Here is a 21,039-nt window from a genome sequence, read left to right on the forward strand (position 1 = left end):
TCCATGGATTCATCCAATCCCAGATGAAAAATATCTGGGAAAAAAAATTCCAGGAAGTTTCAAAAAGCAAAACTTAAATTTGCTGTGCACCAGCAACTATTTATCAATACATTGTATTTACAACTATTTACATGACATTTATATTGTATTAGGTATTATAAGTAATCTAGAAATTATTTAACACACACAGGAGGATGTGTGTAGGTTAAATGAGAATACTGTGCCATTTTATATGAGGGATTTGAGCATCTGTGGAATTTGGTATCCATGAGAGGTCCTGAAACCAGTTCCCCAAAGATACCAAGGGAGGGGACTGTATTTGTAGTTCTTTATTTATTAACAAAATTAGCCCCTTTATCTACCATAATTTAACAGTATATCTTCTGCATATCTTTTTACATTTGAATTTTTGATCTACTTGAAATTCATCTTGGTATGAGATATGGTATGGCTTCAGTGTTATTTTTTTCTAGATGCTTATCTAGAATTCATTTGTTGAATAATTCATCTTTTTCTGAATGGTTTGAAATATCACATAAAATAAATACTAAAACTGTTTGCCCCTGCCCCAGTATAACACAATTTTATTAAAGCTTAATCTATTTCTCTTTCAGCATTTTCCTGTTAAGCCTTGCTTGTTTGTTTTTCTGTATGAAATTTAGTATCATCCTGTTTAATTCAGATAACTATGTTGGTATTTTTATTGGAATTGTGTTCAAATTTATGACTAAATCAAGATTTGCATTTTTATGATAGTGATTCTTTCTAGCAAAGAACATTTTAAAGGAAATACGTTTTAAAGCTTCTTCAAATACATCACTCATTTTTCTTATTAAATGTATTCCTAGGTGCTTTATCTCTTTTGTTACTATGGTTGTATTCGTTTGCTAGGGCTACCACAACAAGGTTCCACAGACTGGGTGGCTTAAACAACAGAAATTTATTTTCTCACAGTTTTGGAGACTGGAGGTCTAAGATCAAGGTTCCAGCATAGTCCATTTCCTCTGTTGCCTTTCTTCTTGGCTTGCGGGGGGCCACTCTCTTAGTATTTCCTCACGTGGTTTTTTCTGGTGGTCTTTTTCCTCATATGATCTTTTCTCACATGGTGCATCCCTGGTATCTATGTTTCCAAATTTCCTCTTCTTATAAGGACATCAATCAGATTGGTTTAGGGCTCACCCATATAACCTCATTTAACCTTAATTACCTCTTTAAAGGCTCTATCTCTAATAAATCACATTCTGAGGTACGGGAGTTAGGGTTTCAACATGTGAATTTTAGGAGGACCCATAACAGTGGCAAATGAAGACTTTTCTTTCTTTTACCTACTAACTGATATATATATATGTATATATATATATATATATATGATCGTATATGTGTATATATGATTTCTGTATTTTACTTTTTACCTAGTGACCTTGCTTATGATATATAATAGTTTTTACTTTATTCTTAGCTTTTTCAGAAATAAAATTATTATTATTTATAAATAATAATAATTTTATCTCCCTCTTTGTAGTTTTTATACCCTTAATTTATTTCTTTTGTTTAATTGCAGTCTGTTAGAACTGTTGAAACAAGGTTAAGAGTGGTGGTGGTGACCTAAATGGAAAGGAAATCCAAAAAAGGGGATATGTGTATACATATGGCTGACTGACTGCTGTGCAGTAGAAACTAATACAACATTGTAAAGCAATTATGCTCCAACAAAAATTTTAAAAAAGAAAAAAAAAATAAGCTCACCAGAAAAAAACGGAAGAGTGGTGGTGGTAAATACTGTTCTTGTATTCCTGACTTTAATGCAAATATTTAGTGCCTTTGGTGTTCCCTTTAAGCATGATAGAATTATTTTGTCACCTTAAGGGCTTATTCATCATCTGTATGTATTTTATTACAGTATTTAAAAGCCAAGAATAGATTCTTAATTTTATCAAACGCCTTTTTGGCATACGTGAAAATGATTATATATATTTTCCTGTTGATCCAACAATGTGTTGAATTTATAAATCAGTTTCCTAATATTGAACTGTCCTTGCATTTCTATATTTGGTCATGACTTATTCTTTGAATTTGCTGTTGAATTCTGTTTGCATACAAGTTCATAAATGAGACATATATAGATTTATTGTTTTATAGGGTATGTTAGGTGCAGTGTTCTTGCTTCTGGAATCAGTTTTTTAAATATTTTTCTGTCATTTGTTTTCATTAATTTTTAAGTTTATTGAAATGGAATTGAGCAAAGTAATCTCTTAAGATTATTTTAGTTTTGTTCTCTTTGTAATTTTTTACTTATTATCATTTCTCTGTATGTGTGTGTGTGTATTTGCTGTTTTCGTTCCTTTGTTGTTTTGATCAGGCTAGAGAATTTTTTTTCAAATATTGAAGTTTGGGGTTTATTAATTTGTTTTTTGGTCTTGAAATTACTTAATTTCTTCTTTTATCTTCATTACTTCCTTCCATTTCTTTTTACTTTATTGATGGATAACACAGTTAATATTCTTAGTTAACTATTAGTCTATTAATTTGACTTACGGTTTATTGTTCTGCAAGTTTTAAGTTTTTAATAATCAAAACTGTCCATCTTTTCCTTTTTTAACTTCTTTATTTCATATTACTCTTTAAAAAGGGCCTTCTGCACCCCCATTATAAAAATGTTCTTAATTCTTTTCATACTTCTATAATTTGCTTTTATCTCTCTAGATTTTATTTTTCTTTATTGTGCGAGGTGGCATCTAAATTGTTTTGTTTCCAGGTAGACTGCCAGCCATTTCAACGTCACTTATTAAATAGTCTATCTTTTCCCCATTTATTTGAAATACTTTTATCATATACTTAACTTTCCATGTTCTGTGAAAAATCCTACTGATCTTTTTGGATTGCATCAACTTTATAGGATTAATTTGGGGGATAATTGAATTGACATCTTTAAATCATTGAATATTTCCATATAGAAATATGGAGTATTTAATCCATTTACTTCAGTTTTTTTCTATGTCCTTTGATAGCATTTTATTATTTTCTTTTTCTTTCTTGTTAGGTTTGTTCCTAGGTGTTTTATAGTTTTTGTTGATATTATAAATGAAATTGTTTTCATTATGTTTCTTTTCTGGTTATTGGTGGTATATAGGAAAACATTCAGTTTTTGCATATTAATCTTGTCCAACTTAGTTACTGAATCCTTTGATTGTTTCTTTTTGTTTTTCAGTTTCTCTTGGATTTTCTGGATAGTCTTTTTGTCTCTTTGTTCCCAGTTATTATACTAGTGTGTTTTGTTTTGTTTTTTCTTTCTTTTAAGGGTATCTTATTAAATTGACTAGTCTTATTCTCTGTAGCTCCAGAGGGCAGAACTAGGACAGAAGGGCAGAATGGCTAGAGCTGTTTGAACATGGAAGAGACAACTTTGTATTTTATCATAACCACTGTACTGATTATATACATAGAACAACTAAATTAAAAGCAAATTAATTTGTTAGGTAAAGAGTAAGACTAGATGACTTCTAAGTCTAAATGATAAGTTGAAAGTATAGAGAGAATTAAGGAGTGACTTTAAGAACACCTATATAGAGGGTAGTGGGGGATGAAAGGGTGGTAGAGCGGGAGTAGGAGGTCAAGAAGAAAGGGTAATGCCTGATTAGGAGATTAAACCCGACTATGCAGTATCGTAGAAGCTGGGAAGATGAAAGTTTTGTAAAGTCTGAGATGGTCATCAATAACTGATACTATGTAGAAGTGTTTAAAAAAAAAAGCAAGCTAACAAGAAGCCATTGTATTTGTTAATGAGAAGGTTATTTGTGATCTGCTTTAGTGATTCTTTTTTTTTAATTTTTAATTTTTTTTTTATTGAAGTATAGTTGATTTACAATGTTGTGTTAGTTTCTGCTGTACATCAAAGTGAGTCAGTTATACATATATCCAACTCTTTTTCAGTTTCTATTCCCATATAGGTCATTACAGAGTGTTGAATAGAGTTCCCTGTGCTATGCGGTAGGTCCTTTTTTTTTTTTTTTTTTTTTTTTTTTTTTTGCCGTACGCGGGCGTCTCACTGTTGTGGCCTCTCCCGTTGCGGAGCACAGGCTCCGGACGTGCAGGCTCAGCGGCCATGGCTCACAGGCCCAGCTGCTCCACAGCATGTGAGATCTTCCCAGACCGGGGCACAAACCCATGTCCCCTGCATAGGCAGGCGGATTCTCAACCATTGCGCCACCAGGGAAGCCCAGTAGGTTCTTATTAGTTATCTGTTTTACATATAGTAGTGTGTAGATGTCAATCCCAGTCTCCCAATTTATCCGTCCCCCCCCTTTCCCCCTTGGTAACCATAAGTTTGTTTTCTACATCTGTGACTTAATTTCTGTTTTGTAAATAGGTTCATTTGTACCATTTTTTTAGATTCCACATATAAACGGTATCATACTTGTCCTTCTCTGTCTGACTTGCTTCACTCAGTATGACAATCTCTAGGTCCATCCATGTCACTGCAAGTGGCTTTATTTCGCTCTTTTTTATGGCTGAGTAATATTCCATTGTATATATGTACCACAACTTCTTTATCCATTCCTCTGTCGATGGACATTTAGGTTGCTTCCATGTCCTGGGTATTGTAAATAGTGTTTTAATGAACATTGGGGTGCATATATCCTTTTGAATTATGGTTTTCTTCAGATATATGTCCAGGAGTGAGGTTGCTGGATCATATGATAGCACTGTTTTTAGTTTTTTAAGGAATCTCCATCCTGTTGTCCATAGTGGCTGTACCAGTTTACATTCCCACCAAGAGTGTAGGAGGGTTCCCTTTTCTCCACACCCTCTCCAGCATTTATTGTTTGTAGATTTTTTGATGATGGCCATTCTAACTGGTGTGAGGTGATATTTCTTTGTAGTTTTGATTTTCATTTCTTTAATAATTAGTGATGTTGAGCATGTCTTCATGTGCCTCTTGGCCATCTGTATGTCTTCTTTGGAGAAATGTCTATTTAGATCTTCTGCCCATTTTTTGATTGGGTTGTTCTTCTTTTTGATATTGAGCTGCATGAGCTGTTTGTATATTTTGGAGATTAATCCCTTGTTGGTGACGTCTTTTGCAAATATTTTCTCCCATTCTGTGGGTTTTCTTTTCATTTTGTTGATGGTTTCCTTTGCTGTGCAAAAGCTTTTAAGTTTAATTAGGTCCCATTTGTTTATTTTTGTTTTTATTTTCATTAGTCTCGGAGGTGGATCAGAAAAGATCTTGCTGCTATTTATGTCAGAGAGTGTTCTGCCTGTGTTTTCCTCTAAGAGTTTTATAGTATTCAGTCTTACATTTAGGTCTCTAATCCATTTTGATTTATTTTTGTGCATGGTGTTAGAGAATGTTCTAATTTCATTCTTTTACATGTAGCTATCCAGTTTTCCCAGCACCACTTATTGAAGAGACTATCTTTTCTCCATTGTATATTCTTGCCTCCTTTGTCATAGATTAGGTGATCATGCTTTTAGTGACTCTTCCTAATTTTAGTTCTTAACTATTCTATGGTTTCTTTAATTTGTGTTTTCATCTAGATTATCAGCTTGGTGGGAACACTAGTCAAGCCTTACTTCTGTTTATAAGTCTCATGGGGCTTTTTGAATAACATTATTCTTAGAGTAGTAGATAATCCATAAATATTTGTTGTTTGACTTTTATGTAAATCTTAGAGGAATCACACCTTAACTGCAGGTTATGACTGTGGTTTAAGTTCCATGTTTTGAACTTACCAGTCCAACTATAATCATGTGCCAGTTAGAGATAAAATGTAATAAGAAAAAATTTTAAACAGAGTCAGCCTAAAAGGCAAAATAAACTAATTTGTAGAATAGAAATGCAAAATGATGACTAGAGATAAAAACAGGGGCTACTAGAATCTAGGTCTGAAGTTGCTGGAGGTGGCTAGGGCATTCATTTTCTATGGGATATAGGGAGGTAAAAGTGTCACATGGGAGTCAGGACCAGAACTAGGTGCTCTGGTTAAAAGTAGGAATTGGAAATGGGACTCTCCTGCTCCTGAAAGGAAGTTTGTATAAAAGGTACAACTGTTCTCTGAAGCTGTATATAGTATAAAAATGCTTAAAATACTTATCTAGAGATGTAGGAGGGCCAAACTGCAATGACTCAGTACCTGAACCTGCAGTACCTGATAATATCTGGAGTGTGCAGTCACGAATATTAGACTTGGTTTTTAACTAGGGCCTCATGGGTACTGGTGAAGACAAAAAAGGAATGAAACAGGTGAGATATATGGAGGGAGTGAGGGAGAGAGAAAGACAGAGGGAGAACTCTCTCATGCAAGATCTGTAAACTAAAATTCCAAAGCACAATGAAACAGAAAAGCTAAACCTAGAAAGACGTCCAATAAAAAGAGTCAGAAGATGGATTCACTCCCAGATGAAATAAAAGTAATAAAAATTTTTAAAGACTTATTTTTAAATAAGTATGTTTAGGATTCTTCAAAAGATAAATAATAAAAACCACTTTAAAGGAATAAGAAATTATGATAAATTAGCAGAAATGAAATAAGAATAGACAAATATAAAAACCAATTAGCTTAAAAATGAAGTTATGGGAATTAAGTCAATAGATGGAATGAACTCTAAAGTAGACATGATTGAAGAGCGAATTAGTGAAATGGAAAATTGTTCTGAAGAGATCACCCAGAATGCAGAATGCAGAGAGACATAAAATACTCAAAATTATCTAATTATGCCATTAAGAGATATTTTAAAAATTAGGTTGAGGGACTTCAATATACATCTTACGGGAGTTCTAGAACAGGAGGCCATAAGAATGACTAAGAAGTGATAACTAAAGCGCTAATGTCTTTGAATTTTTCAGAATTGAAAACTTGAGTTCTCAGATTAAATGTACACTCTGCATACTAAGCAGGACAAATAAAAACCAATCACAATGAGAAACATTCATTGCAACTATAAGACAGAAGGATAGAGACAAACTTAAAAGCTACCAGAGAGAAGAAATAAATCTCCAAAAGATTATCAATTACACAAGCTTTTCAACAGCAATCATAGAAGCTAATGAATTAATGTCTTTAAAATGCTGAGAGATGATGACTTTATCCATCTAAACCACCATTCAAGATTGAGGACAAGATAAAGACATTTTTGGGCAAAGACTAAAATAATTTATCTCTGGCACACCCTAACTGTAAGAATTTCTAAAGGGCATCCTTTAGCAAGAAGAAAAGAGAACCCCAAAGATAGGAGTCGAGTGTACTTTTTGGCAAAGTTAATTAACAATAATAATAACAGAACCAGTTCTTTTTGTAAAGGTTGTTCTGAATGTCTGGAAAATAATAACGAGTATAGGTAGCTAAAGTGTGCTAGGAGCATAATCTTGTTCAAGGAGATGGAGGTGCTGAATAATTATTTTTTTGGTACTGCTCCACCTTGATTTTTATTCATAGCACAAACAAAATAGTACATTAGAGCAAACTTTATAAAGAAATAAAAGCCTCAAAATCTCACTCTCTAACCATATTGTTTTTAGTTTTCCTTTTGTCTCATTTTGAAAACAAAATTTAAAATAGTTGAATCATGGTGTATGCATACATATGTTTCCTGGTTACTTCAAGTAACATTACCCTGTAAGCTATTTTCCAAGTTGCTACATAGTTTCCATATTTACGATCTTTAGCGGTTGCAAAATAATCCGTATTTACTTGTTCCCTTTGCTGTTGTTGCTCATTTAGACTGTTCTTTTTTTTTTGAATTTTATTTATTTTTTTATACAGCAGGTTCTTATTAGTTTTCCATTTTATACATATTAGTATATGTCAATCCCAGTCTCCCAATTCATCACACCACCACCACCACCCCACCGCTTTACCCCCTTGGTGTCCATACATTTGTTCTCTATATCTGTGTCTCTGTTTCTGCCCTGCAAACCGGTTCATCTGTACCATTTGTCTAGGTTCCACATATATGCGTTAATATACGATATTTGTTGTTCTCGTTCTGACTTACTTCACTCTGTATGGCAGTCTCTAGATCCATCCACGTCTCTACAAATGACGCAATTTCGGTCCTTTTAATGGCTGAGTAATATTCTGCTGTATATATGTACCACATCTTCTTTATCCATTCGTCTGTTGATGAACATTTAAGTTGCTTCCATGACCTAGCTATTGTAAATAGTGCTGCAATGAACATTGGGGTGCATGTGTCTTTTTGAATTATGGTTTTCTCTGGGTGTATGCCCAGTAGTGGGATTGCTGGGTCATATGGTAATTCTGTTTTTAGTTTTTTAAGGAACCTCCATACTTTTCTTCATAGTGGCTGTATCAATTTACCTTCCCACCAACAAACAGTGCAAGAGGGGTTCCCTTTTCTCCACACCCTCTCCAGCATTTGTTTGTAGATTTTCTGATGATGCCCATTCTAACTGGTGTGAGGTGATACCTCATTGTAGTATTGATTTGCATTTCTCTAATAATTAGTGATGTTGAGCAGCTTTTCATGTGCTTCTTGGCCATCTGTATGTCTTCTTTGGAGAAATGTCTATTTAGATCTTCTGCCCATATTTGGATTGGGTTGTTTGTTTCTTTAATATTGAGCTGCATGAGCTGTTTATATATTTTGGAGATTAATCCTTTGTCCATTGATTCATTTGCAAATATTTTCTCCCATTCTGAGGGTTGTCTTTTCATCTTGTTTGTAGTTTCCTTTGCTTTGCAAAAGCTTTTAAGTTTCATTAGGTCCCATTTGTTTATTTTTATTTCCATTCCATTTTGTTTTTATTTCCATTCCATTTTATTTCCATTAGGAGATGGATCAAAAAAGATCTTGCTGTGATTTATGTCAAAGAGTGTTCTTCCTATGTTTTTCTCTAAGAGTTTTATAGTGTCGAGTCTTACATTTAAGTCTCTAACCCATTTTGATTTATTTTTGTGTATGGTGTTAGAGAATGTGCTAATTTCATTCTTTTACACGTAGCTGTCCAGTTTTCCCAGCACCACTTATTGAAGAGACTATCTTTTCTCCATTGTATATCATTGCCTTCTTTGTCATAGATTAGTTGACCATGGGTGCGTGGGTTTACCTCTGGGTTTTCTATCTTGTTCCATTGATCTGTGTTTCTGTTTTTGTGCCAGTACCATATTGTCTTGATTACTGTAGCTTTGTAGTATAGTCTGAAGTCAGGGAGTCTGATTCCTCCAGCTCCGTTTTTTTCCCTCAAGACTGCTTTGGCTATTCGGGGTCTTTGGTGTCTCCCTACACATTTTAAGATATTTTGTTCTAGTTCCGTAAAAAATGCCATTGCTAATTTGATAGGGATTGCATTGAATCTGTAGATTGCTTTGGGTAGTATAGTCATTTTCACAATGTTGATTCTTCCAATCCAAGAACATGGTATATCTCTCCATCTGTTTGTATCCTCTTTAATTTCTTTCATCAGTGTCTTATAGTTTTCTGCATACAGGTCTTTTGTCTCCCTAGGTAGGTTTATTCCTACGTATTTCATTCTTTTTGTTGCAGTGGTAAATGGGAGTGTTTCCTTAATTTCTATTTCAGATTTTTCATCGTTAGTGTATAGGAATGCAAGAGATTTCTGTGCATTAATTTTGTATCCTGCAACTTTACCAAATTCATGGATTAGCTGTAGTAGTTTTCTGGTGGCATCTTTAGGATTCTCTATGTATAGTATCATGTCATCTGCAAACAGTGACAGTTACTTCTTCTTTTCCAATTTGTATTCCTTTTATTTCTTTTTCTTCTCTGATTGCCCTAAGACTTCCAAAACTATGTTGAATAATAGTGGCGAAGAGTGGACATCCTTGTCTTGTTCCTGATCTTAGAGGAAATGCTTTCAGTTTTTCACCATTGAGAATGATGTTTGCTGTGGGTTTGTCATATATGGCCTTTATTATGTTGAGGTAGGTTCCCTCTGTGCCCCCTTTCTGGAGAGTTTTTTATCATAAACCGGTGTTGAATTTTGTCAAAAGCTTTTTCTGCATCTGTTGAGATAATCATATGGTTTTTATTCTTCAGTTTGTTAATATGGTGTATAACATTGATTGATATGTGTATATTGAAGAATCCTTGCATCCATGGGGTAAATCCCACTTGATGATGGTGTATGATCCTTTTAATGTGTTGTTGGATTCTGTTTGCTAGTATTTTGTTGAGGATTTTTGCATCTATATTCATCAGTGATATTGGTCTGTAATTTTCTTTTTTTGTAGTATGTTTGTCTGGTTTTGGTATCAGGGTGATGGTGGCCTCATAGAATGAGTTTGGGAGTGTTCCTTCCCCTGCAGTTTTTTGGAAGAGTTTGAGAAGGATGGGTGTTAGCTCTTCTATAAATCTTTGATAGAATTCATCTGTGAAGCCATCTGGTCCTGGACTTTTGTTTGTTGGAAGATTTTTAATCACAGTTTCAATTTCATTACTTGTGATTGGTCTGCGCATAGTCTCTATTTCTTCCTGGTTCAGTCTTCAAAGGTTATACCTTTTTAAAAATTTGTCCATTTCTTCCAGGTTGTCCATTTTATGGACAAAGAATTGCTTGTAGTAGTCTCTTAGGATGCTTTGTATTTCTGTGGTGTCTGTTGTAACCTCTCCTTTTTCATTTCTAATTTTATTGATTTGAGTCTTCTACCTCTTTTTCTTGATGAGTCTGGCTAATGGTTTATCAATTTTGTTTATCTTCTCAAAGAACCAGCTTTTAGTTTTATTGATCTTTGCTATTATTTTCTTTGTTTCTATTTCATTTATTTCTGCTCTATTCTTTATCATTTTTTTTCCTTCTGCTAACTTTGGGTTTTGTTTGTTCTTCTTTCTCTAGTTCCTTTAGGTGTAAGGTTAGATTGTTTATTTGAGATTTTTCTTGTTTCTTGAGGTAGGCTTGTACTGCTATAAACTTCCCTCTTAGAACTGCTTTTGCTGCATCCCATAGGTTTTGGATCATTGTGTTTACATTGTAATTTGTCTCTAGGTATTTTTTGACTTCCTCTTTGATTTCTTCAGTGATCCCTTGGTTATTTAGTAACATATTGTTTAGCCTCCATGTTTTTGTGTTTTTTACGTTTTTTTCCCTGTAATTGATTTCTAATCTCATAACATTGTGGTCAGGAAAGATGCTTGATATGATTTCAATTTTCTTAAATTTACTGATGCTTGATTTATGACCCAGGATGCGATCTATCCTGGAGAATGTTCCGTGTGCACTTAAGAAGAAAGTGTAATCTGCTGTTTTTGGATGGAATGTCCTATAAATATCAATTAAATCTATCTGGTCTATTGTATCATTTAAAGCTTCTGTTTCCTTATTTACTTTCATTTTGGATGATCTGTCCATTGGTGTAAGTGAGGTGTTAAAGTCCCCCACTATTATTGTGTTACTGTCGATTTCCTCTTTTATAGCTGTTAACAGTTGTCTTATGTACTGAGGTGCTCCTATGTTGGGTGCATATATATTTACAATTGCTATATCTTCTTGGACTGATCCCTTGATCATTATGTAGTGTCCTTCCTTGTCTCTTGTAACATTCTTTGTTTTAAAGTCTATTTTATCTGATATGAGTACTGCTACTCCAGCTTTCTTTTGATTTCCATTTGCATGGAATATCTTTTTCTATCCCCTCACTTTCAGTCAGTATGTGTCCCTAGGTCTGAAGTGGGTCTCTTGTAGACAGCATATATACGGGTCTTGATGCTGAATTCTCTTAGCTTTTGCTTGTCTGTAAAGCTTTTGATTTCTCCTTCAAATCTGAATGAGATCCTTGCTGGGTTGTGTAATCTTGGTTGTAGATTCTTTCCTTTCATCACTTTAAGTATATCATGCCACTCCCTTCTTGCTTGTAGAGTTTCTGCTGAGAAATCAGCTGTTAACCTTATGGGAGTTCCCTTGTATGTTATTTGTTGTTTTTCCCTTGTTGCTTTCAGTAATTTTTCTTTGTCTTCAATTTTTATCAGTTTGATTACTGTGTGTCTCAGTCTGTTTCTCCTTGGGTTTATCCTGCCTGGTACTCTCTGTGCTTCCTGGATTTGAGTGGCTATTTTCTTTCCCATGTTAGGGAAGTTTTCAACTATAATCTCTTCAAATATTTTCTCGGGTCCTTTCTCTCTCTCTTCTCCTTCTGGGACCCCTATAATGCGAATGTTGTTGCATTTAATGTTGCCCCAGAAGTCTCTCAGGCTGTCTTCATTTCTTTTCATTCTTTTTTCTTTATTCTCTTCCGCAGCAGTGAACTCCACCATTCTGTCTTCCAGGTCACTTCTCCATTCTTCTGCCTCAGTTATTCTGCTATTGATTCCTTGTAGTGTATTTTTAATTTCAGTTATTGTATTGTTTATCTCTGTTTGTTTGTTCTTTAATTCCTTGAGGTGTTTGTCCTTTAATTCTTCTAGGTCTTTGTTAAACATTTCTTGCATCTTCTCAATCTTTGCCTCCATTCTTTTTCTGAGGTCCTGGATCATCTTCAGTATCATCATTCTGAATTCTTTTTTCTGGAAGGTTTCGTATCTGCACTTTATTTAGTTGTTTTTCTGGGGTTTTATCTTGTTCCTTCATCTGGTACATAGCCCTCTGCCTTTTCATCTTGTCTGTCTTTCTGTGAATGTGATTTTTGTTCCACAGGCTGCAGGACTGTAGTTTTTCTTGCTTCTGCTGTCTGCCCTCTGGTGGATGAGGCTATCTAAGAGGCTTGTGCAAGTTTCCTGATGGGAGGGACTGGTGGTGGGTAGAGCTAGGTGTTGCTCTGGTGGGCAGAGCTCAGTAAAACACTAATCCTGTTGTCTCCTGATGGGTGGGGCTGGGTTCCCTCCTTGTTGGTTGTTTGGCCTGAGGTGACCCAACACTGGAGCCTTCCCTGGGCTCTTTGGTGGGGCTAATGGCGGACTCTGGGAGGGCTCACGTCAAGGAGCACTTCCCAGCTCTTCTGCTGCCAGTGTCCTTGTCCTCATGGTGAGACACAGCCACCCCCTACCTCTGCAAGGGACCCTCCAACACTAGCAGTTAGGTCTGGTTCAGTCTCCCCTGGGGTCACTGCTCCTTCCCCTGGGTCCCGAAGCACACACTACTTTGTGTGTGCCCTCCAGGAGTGGAGTCTCTGTTTCCCGCAGTCCTGTTGAAGTCCTACAGTCAAATCCAGCTAGCCTTCAAAGTCTGATTCTCTAGGAATTCCTCCTCTAGTTGCTGGACCCCCAGGTTGGGAAGCCTGACATGGGGCTCAGAACCTTCACTCCAGTGGATGGACTTCTGTGGTATAAGTGTTCTCCAGTTTGTGAGTCACCCACCCAGCAGTTATGGGATTTGATTTTATTGTGATTGCACCCCTCCTACCATCTCATTGTGGCTTCTCCTTTGTCTTTGGATGTGGGGTATCTTTTTTGGTGATTTCCAGTTTCTTCCTGTCGATGATTGTTCAGCAGTTAGTTGTGATTCCAGTGCTCTCGCAAGAGGGAGTGAGTGTACGTCCTTCTACTCTGCCATCTTGAAACAGTCTCTAGCAGTGCTGAATAATTTTCAATGTATTTTTTTTCTCATAATACGAAGTATAAGTATATATTGTAAATGTATGTGAGTATTTATTGTGCACTTAACTATGTGCCAGACACTGGTCTAGGCTCTGGGGATAAAACCATTGGGGAAAAAAACTCCTCATGGAGTTTATACTTTAGAAGGAGTAAACTATATATTGTTTAAAAGCAGCAGTATAACCCAAACAGACTTGAAAGAAATACATTGGTAAATAGGAAAAGATACACCTTGAAGATGTGCTGGTATGATGAAATAAAAAGCTGATGTGGCAATATTAATGTCACATAAAATACTGTTAGAGGTGAAGAGCACTAAAAAAGTAAATTGGGCAGCTAGAACATTTATATAACACGTAACATAGGCTTAAAAGTGAAAAATGACAGGATTAGAAGGAAAACTGATCAGCCCACAGTTTAGCATACCTCTATTAAAATGGATAGGTAAACAGAAAATTAGTCAGGAAAACATGTGTACCTCGTTTTATTGCACTTCGCTTTACTGTGCTTTGCAGATAATGCATTTTTTACAAATTGAAGGTTTGTGGCAACCCTGTGTTGAGCAAGTTTGTTGGTACCATTTTTCCAACAGCATTTGCTCACTTCCTGTCTCTGTGTCACATTTTGGTAATTCTCACATTACAGACATACCTCAGAGATATTGCAGGTTTGGTTCCGGACCACTGCAATAAAGCAAATATCACAATAAAGCAAGTCACACAAATTTTTTGGTTTCCATGTGCATATAAAAGGCTCTCCTTGGACCTCCCTATTAGCTTAGACACAACAATATTGAAATCAGGCCAACTAACCTTAACAATGGTCTGTAAGGATTCAGGTGAAAGGGAGAGTTGCACATCTCTCACTTGAAATGAAAAGCTAGAAATGATTAAGCCTAGTGAGGAAGGCATGTTGAAAGTCGAAACAGGCAAAAAGTTAGGCCTCTTGAACCAAACAGTTAGCCAAGTTGTGAACACAGAGGGAAAGTTCTCGAAGGAAATTAAAAGTGCTATTCCAGTGAACACACTAATGATAAGAAAGTGGGAAAGCCTTATTGCCAATATAGAGAAAGTTTTAGTGGTCTGGATAGAAGAACAAACCAGCCACAACATTCCCTTAAACCAAAGCCTAATCCAGAGCAAGGCCCTAACTCTCTTCAATTCTATGAAGGCCGAGAGATGAGGAAGCTGCAGAAGAAAAGTTTGAAGCTAGCAGACGTTGATTCATGAGATTTAAGGAAAGAGGCCATCTCTATAACATAAAAGTGCAAGGTGAAGCAGCAAGTGCTGATGCAGAAGCTGCAGCAAGTTATCCAAAAGATCTAGCTAAGAAAATTAATGAAGGCGGCTGGCTGCACTGAACAACAGATTTTCAATGTAGATGAAAGTCTTATATTGGAAGAGGATGCTGCCAGGACTTTCATAGCTAGAGGGGAGAAGTCAGTGCCTGCCGTGAGAGCTTCAAAGGACAGGGTGACTCTTGTTAAGGGCTAATGTAGCTGGTGAGTTTTAAGTTGAAGCTAATGTTCATTTACCATTTTGAATTATGCTAAATCTACTCTGCCTGTGCTCTCAAAATGGAAAAACAAAGTCTGGATGACAGCACAACTGTTTACAACATGGTTTACTGAAGCCCACTGTTGAGATGTACTGCTCAGAAAAGATTCCTTTGGAAATGTTACTGCTTATTGACAATGCATCTGGTCACCCAAGCACTCTGATGGAGATGTACAAGATTAATGTTATTTTCATGCCTGCCTACCCAACATCCACTCTGCAGCCCACAGATCAAGGAGTAATTTCAACTTTCAAGTCTTTATTATTTAAGAAATACACTTTTTTTTTTTTTTTTTTTTTGCCACGTGTTGCTCAGCTTGTGGGATCTTTGTTCCCCTACCAGGGATTGAACCCGGGCCACTGCAGTGAAAGCGCCAAGTTCTAGCCACTGGACCACCAGGGAATTCCCATAAGAAATTACACTGTTTGAGGCTATAGCTGCCATAGATAGTGATTCCTCTGATGGACCTGGGCAAAGTCAATTGAAAACCTTCTGGAAAGGATTCACCATTCTGGATGCCATTAAGAACATTCATGATTCATGGGAAGAGGTCAAAATATCAACATTAACAGGAGTTTGAAAGAAGTTGATTCCAGCCCTCATGGATGACTTGGAGGGCTTTAAGACTTCAGTGGAGGAAGTAACTGCAGATATAGTGGAAGTAGCAAGAGAACTAGAATTATAAGTGCAGCCTTAAAGATGTGACTAAATTGCTACAATCTCATGATAAAACTTTAATGGATGAGGAGTTGCTTTTTATGGGTGAGCATGAACAATCTGACTTCTCAAGGTGGAATCTGCTTCTGGTGAAGATGCTGTGAAGATCTTGTTGAAATGACAACAGAGGATTTAGAATATTATATAAACTTAGTTGATTAAGAAGTGGCAGGGTTTGACTCCAGTTTTGAAAGAAGTTCTACTTTGGGTAAAATGCTTTCAAACACCATTGCCTGCTACAGAGAAATTGTTCATGAAAGGAAGAGGCAATGGATGAGGCACACTTCACTGTGGTCTTATTTTAAGCAATTGTCACGGCCACCCCAGCCTTCAGCTGCCACCACCCTGATCAGTCAGCAGCCTTCAACATTGAGGCGAGACTCCCCACACAAAAGGAGTACGACTCATTGAAGGCTCAATGATGGTTGCCATTTTTTAGCAATAAATTATTTTTTAATTAAGGTATGAACATTGTTATTTAGACACTTATGAGTAAATATTGCATACTTATTCAACTACATTATAGTGTAAACATAACTTTTATATGCACTGGGAAACAGAATTATCCCCATGACTCACGTTATTGTGGTATTTGCTTTATTGTGGTGGTCTGGAACTAGACTTACAATATCTCTGAGGATGCCTGTATAGAAGATTTGAACAACACAACTAATAAAGTTGATCTAATACATATAGAAAATTTTGTACCCAACAAATAGAGAGTAAGCGTTATTTTTGAGTACATGAGGAATACTTTAAAATGGACTGTGTCCTAAATCACAAAAGAAGTCCCCAAAATTTAAGGTAACCAGAATCAAATAGACCACATTCTATGACCACAGTAACTAAACTTGAAATCAACAATAAAGAGAACTTTTAAAAAAACTCATCTGAATAGAAACTAAAAAACTCACTCATAGGTTAAAGAGGAAGCTTGAAAACAGCCAGCAAAGTAAACATGAAAGTAGGTAGGAGGAAGAGCATATTAAATATAAAAACAGGAATTAATAAAATGGGGGGGAAAGATTAACACTTTCCTAATTGTGTATTGTGATGACCAATGATAAGATGAGTGAAATTGGCCAAGAAGAATATAGGTATTATTTGAGCCTCTATTCCTATTCATGGTATATTTTCTATATTAGTAATCTTTTTCTTTAGAAGGTATCCAATATGAGCTAATAAGAAGACTATAGAACTCAAAATATAGAACATAAATTTGTTGTCAAATTTTCAGTAGTGTGTCTTTTCCATATAACAAGAAAATTAACTATAGAACTGTGTAAGTGAAAATATCAGACATAGAATTATTTTACTATTTATTTTATTTAAAAGATTTTATAATGGCCTTTAATAGAAAATTCTATTTATATGTGTAAGATATTTTTCTTTCCCTTCTTGTAGGTTACTCAAATGAGTCGTCCAGACCTGATTGTCTTTCTGATGAAATACCTGATGGCTCTCATAGTTGGTATTCCTTCCATTTTTTGGGTTGGAAGCAAAAAGACATGCTTTGAATGGGCCAGTTTTTTTCATGGTCGTAGGAAAAAAGAGTAAGTTGAAGTAAATTGTCATGGTGTTCACAAACTTCACATTTACGCAATATTTTTGTGTTTCCTGTGTTAAAATAATTTGGATTTGGAGGAAGTATTCCAAAAAGATTGTAACCTCAGCTTCCACCAGTTATGATTAAACCTTAAATCACAGTTAAAAACTTATTCAGAAAAGATAGCCAAGTAGAACCAGGCTTAAGGCTTATTCCTTACTAATTCAGAATATTTGAGGGAAGACCAATCTTTATTTTAAAAAATCCAAATCATAATCTTCTTAAAATTAAAAACAAATTAATGATTTTATATAATTCTTATTTGATCTTCTTGACGCTTCTCTGAGGACTGGTGTGTATTATCATCTCAGTGTTACAGATGAGAAAACTGAGGCACAGAGAGGTTAAGTGCCTTGGCTGAAGTCACATAGGTATTAGATTAGACTTCCATTTCCAACTGTCCATCATTCTTCCAGGTTGTACCATAAATTATTTAAAGAGACAGCATGTTATTCCATTCTCATGAGGTACACGTTAAAGCCAAAATAGCAAAATGATATTAGTAGATAAAATGGAATATGTTAAAGAAATTATTTTAATTCATAGTTGGCCACATTGCATATTAGACTGTCACGGTAAAATATAAGATTTGCCAAAGCAGTCTTCTCAGGGCATATTTGAGGAATCTTGAATTTTTTGACCCCATAATTAATGAAACAAAACAAAACAAAATAAGACCCTGCAGTGTTCACAAAGGAACAAATGACTTCAAAGTGTTTACTAAGTATAAGTCTTATATGTATACTGTATTTGAATTATCACAAATTCCAAGTTAGTGGAGTCTATATTCTTATGATTTTACTTAACCTAAGTTCCATGGAAAATGGATTTGGTGGGATAGTCTATAAAACTCTTAAGATTATATTTAAAATGTTATTGTGTCTTTTATGGGTTAATGTACTTTTTTTATACAACTTAAAGTACTGCATTAGCAGGATCTGTATTTTCTAAAATACCAGTAATTAGCAGCTTCTGTTACATCGATTAGATTGAGATTTTTTTAAATCACAGTTTTAAAGTGTACATTTCTTATTACCATATCTGAGACTACTGCTAGTAATATCAGATAATGCATTTCCCCTTTAAATACAGTTTCATAGGGCAGAGAAGGAAAGAAGGGGAAAGATGAGTTCAACAACAAAAATGTATTTCCTAAGAATTCATCCTTTGAGAAAGTCTTTAATGAATGTTTACTGTGTGCTTTGAACTATATTGGGATGCCAAGGATTCAGTAGCATACAAAACAGACCAAGTCCTTGCTTTTTGTGGAACATCCTTCCTTGGGGGATTTATCTGTATATTTTTTGAAATTTTTAAATATGTTTTAATCACAGTAAAACATAATTCTGAGGGTTTGAATTAAACATTCCTGGTCATCTCTGGACCATACACAAACAATTCTGTAATACAACAATTCTGTTGTACTAGAAACTCCAGATGGAGCTAAGCCCAAGCTACCCTTTTGAGGAATCTTTCCAGTTATTTGGGGGATCCTGGTTGGGTCAGAATCCTTTTGAACCTGGTTAGAACTCCCAAGAACCCTTCTATTTGGTTTTCTGGAACCATGGACCACCCCCGCAACCCAACAAAGTCATTGTGACCCTCCAGTGCTCTGGGCTAGAGTACCACTCCTCAAGAGTGTGAGCACCCTACAGCCATTTCTAGCATTTGTCTGGTTGAGCCTTTGAGAAATGACTATGGAGTAATCATAATAATGGTTATCAATTAATTGAGCACACTTAATACTCCAAGCACTGTCCTAAGCATTTTACATATTATTAAATCATTTAATCCTCTAAACAACCTTGTGAGGGAGATCGTCATTTTACAGATAAGAAACTGAGGCATAGAACCAAGGTTTAATAGCTAGTGAATGGTAGAATTGAGATTCACACCCAAGCAGTGTGACTCTAGCCTGCTCTTAACCCCTCTGTTATACTGTGTGTCAAAAGACTGGCTTCTAAAATTATGCAAATCAAATTAGTGTTCTTCCTCTGAATGAAGCCACATTTAAGACTGTGCTTATGCTAATATTTCTGACACTGATTGAAATATTTTTAGAAATCTTCTTTTGGAATTATCTGGGTCACGGCACTTAATTTCTCTGGACCTCTGTTTTCTTATTTGTAAAATGAGGGGACAGACCTTCACCATTTGAAGGTGGATTAAATTTTTGGAATGACCAGAAGTCAGTTTGAACCAATTTTTAAAAATAAGTTTAGAAAACAAATTCAGCAATCCAGAGTGACTTGGGATGTATGTATATATGAATAGGGCCATTGATAACACAAGAACAAATGTTGTTTTAACTATCTTTGAGTTGTACTTTATTCTATTTAGTTTTTGACATTTTGTTTTTATCATATACATAAACATTATGTTTTATCATTACTTTATGATTGTCTTTGAAGCCATTTAAACTTAAGTTTGATCCCCAACTGCTGTTTTTTGTTTTTTTAAACATCTTTATTAGAGTATAATTGCTTTACAGTGGTATGTCAAAGTTTCTGCTTTATAACAAAGTGAATCAGTTATACATATACATATGTCCCCATATCTCTTCCCTCTTGCATCTCCCTCCCTCACACCCCCAACTGCTGTTTTGTTGTATGACTTTTGGAAAGTCCTTTAATCCCTTAGAACCTCAGTTTCTTCATCTATAAAATGGGGATCACAATATTTATTCTTAATGGATATCTAATATCTTTTTAGGACTTAATCTCTATAATAAAAACATTATTAAGAAAGATTAAAGGAGAGTATATGTAAAATACCTGGCACAATTCAGGTACTCAACAAATATTAGTCTTTCAGCCCTTCTGCCCCAGCACTAAAACAGCAATGGCAATAACAACAATGATCTTTTTCTAATTCGAAAACTTAGAATATATGCACTTTCTCAATGTATGATCCAATCTTTACATGTTGGAGAGGTTTTTTTTAATGAAATTGTCTAATTTTAACTTTATGTATGATTCTCATAGTCATTATTTACACAAACTGATACACTGACCTTTGCAACTATTTAATTGGCTCTTTTATTAATTACCACTTTGTTCATCATCATGAACATCTGTCTGCTTTTAACCCTTTCATAGCAGTTAAAAACTTTTGCTCTGGGGCTTCCCTGGTGGCGCAGTGGTTGAGAGTCCACCTGCCGATGCAGGGGACGCGGGTTCGTGCCCCAGTCCGGGAAGATCCCACATGCCACGGAGCGGTTGGGCCCGTGAGCCATGGCCACTGAGCCTGCGCGTCCGGAGCCTGTGCTCCACAACGGGAGTAGGCCACAACAGTGAGAGGCCCGCGTACCACAAAAAAAAAAAAAAGACTTTTGCTCTGGACATAATTCATCCCCTTAATTCTTTTTTCCTAAGCCTTTAATGGTTCTGGGACTTAATTGTATGTTTGCTTAAATTAATTTTTCATATGTTTTGTTCTAGTTATGATCATTCATGTTTATTCCAGCACTAGACAAATGTTCTGTCATAAAGTCAACTTGTTACCTTAAAACAACTGCTCTTACAAATTAAAAAATGTGTCTATGCCATGATGAAGCCTCTACTACTTCCATAAACCATGCAAGAAAATAGTATTTCTACTTTATAATAGTACCTTTGTAATATTTCAGTGTCCTTGAGAATGATAAATTT

At 35.5% G+C, this 21,039-nt stretch overlaps 1 protein-coding gene across 2 annotated transcripts in view; it reads left to right on the forward strand.

The window, feature by feature from the left end:
- FZD3 (frizzled class receptor 3) overlaps positions 1–21,039 on the forward strand; it is a 102,241-nt gene that overhangs the window by 63,425 nt on the left and 17,777 nt on the right. For both annotated transcript variants that reach the window (XM_067745271.1, XM_067745272.1), the window contains one exon: positions 17,188–17,336. In XM_067745271.1, coding sequence (XP_067601372.1) covers positions 17,188–17,336 — 149 coding nt within the window. The remainder of the gene's footprint in view (positions 1–17,187; positions 17,337–21,039) is intronic.

This window comes from Pseudorca crassidens, chromosome 7, assembly GCF_039906515.1.
Source record: "Pseudorca crassidens isolate mPseCra1 chromosome 7, mPseCra1.hap1, whole genome shotgun sequence".
Classification (NCBI taxonomy): Eukaryota; Metazoa; Chordata; class Mammalia; order Artiodactyla; family Delphinidae; genus Pseudorca; species Pseudorca crassidens.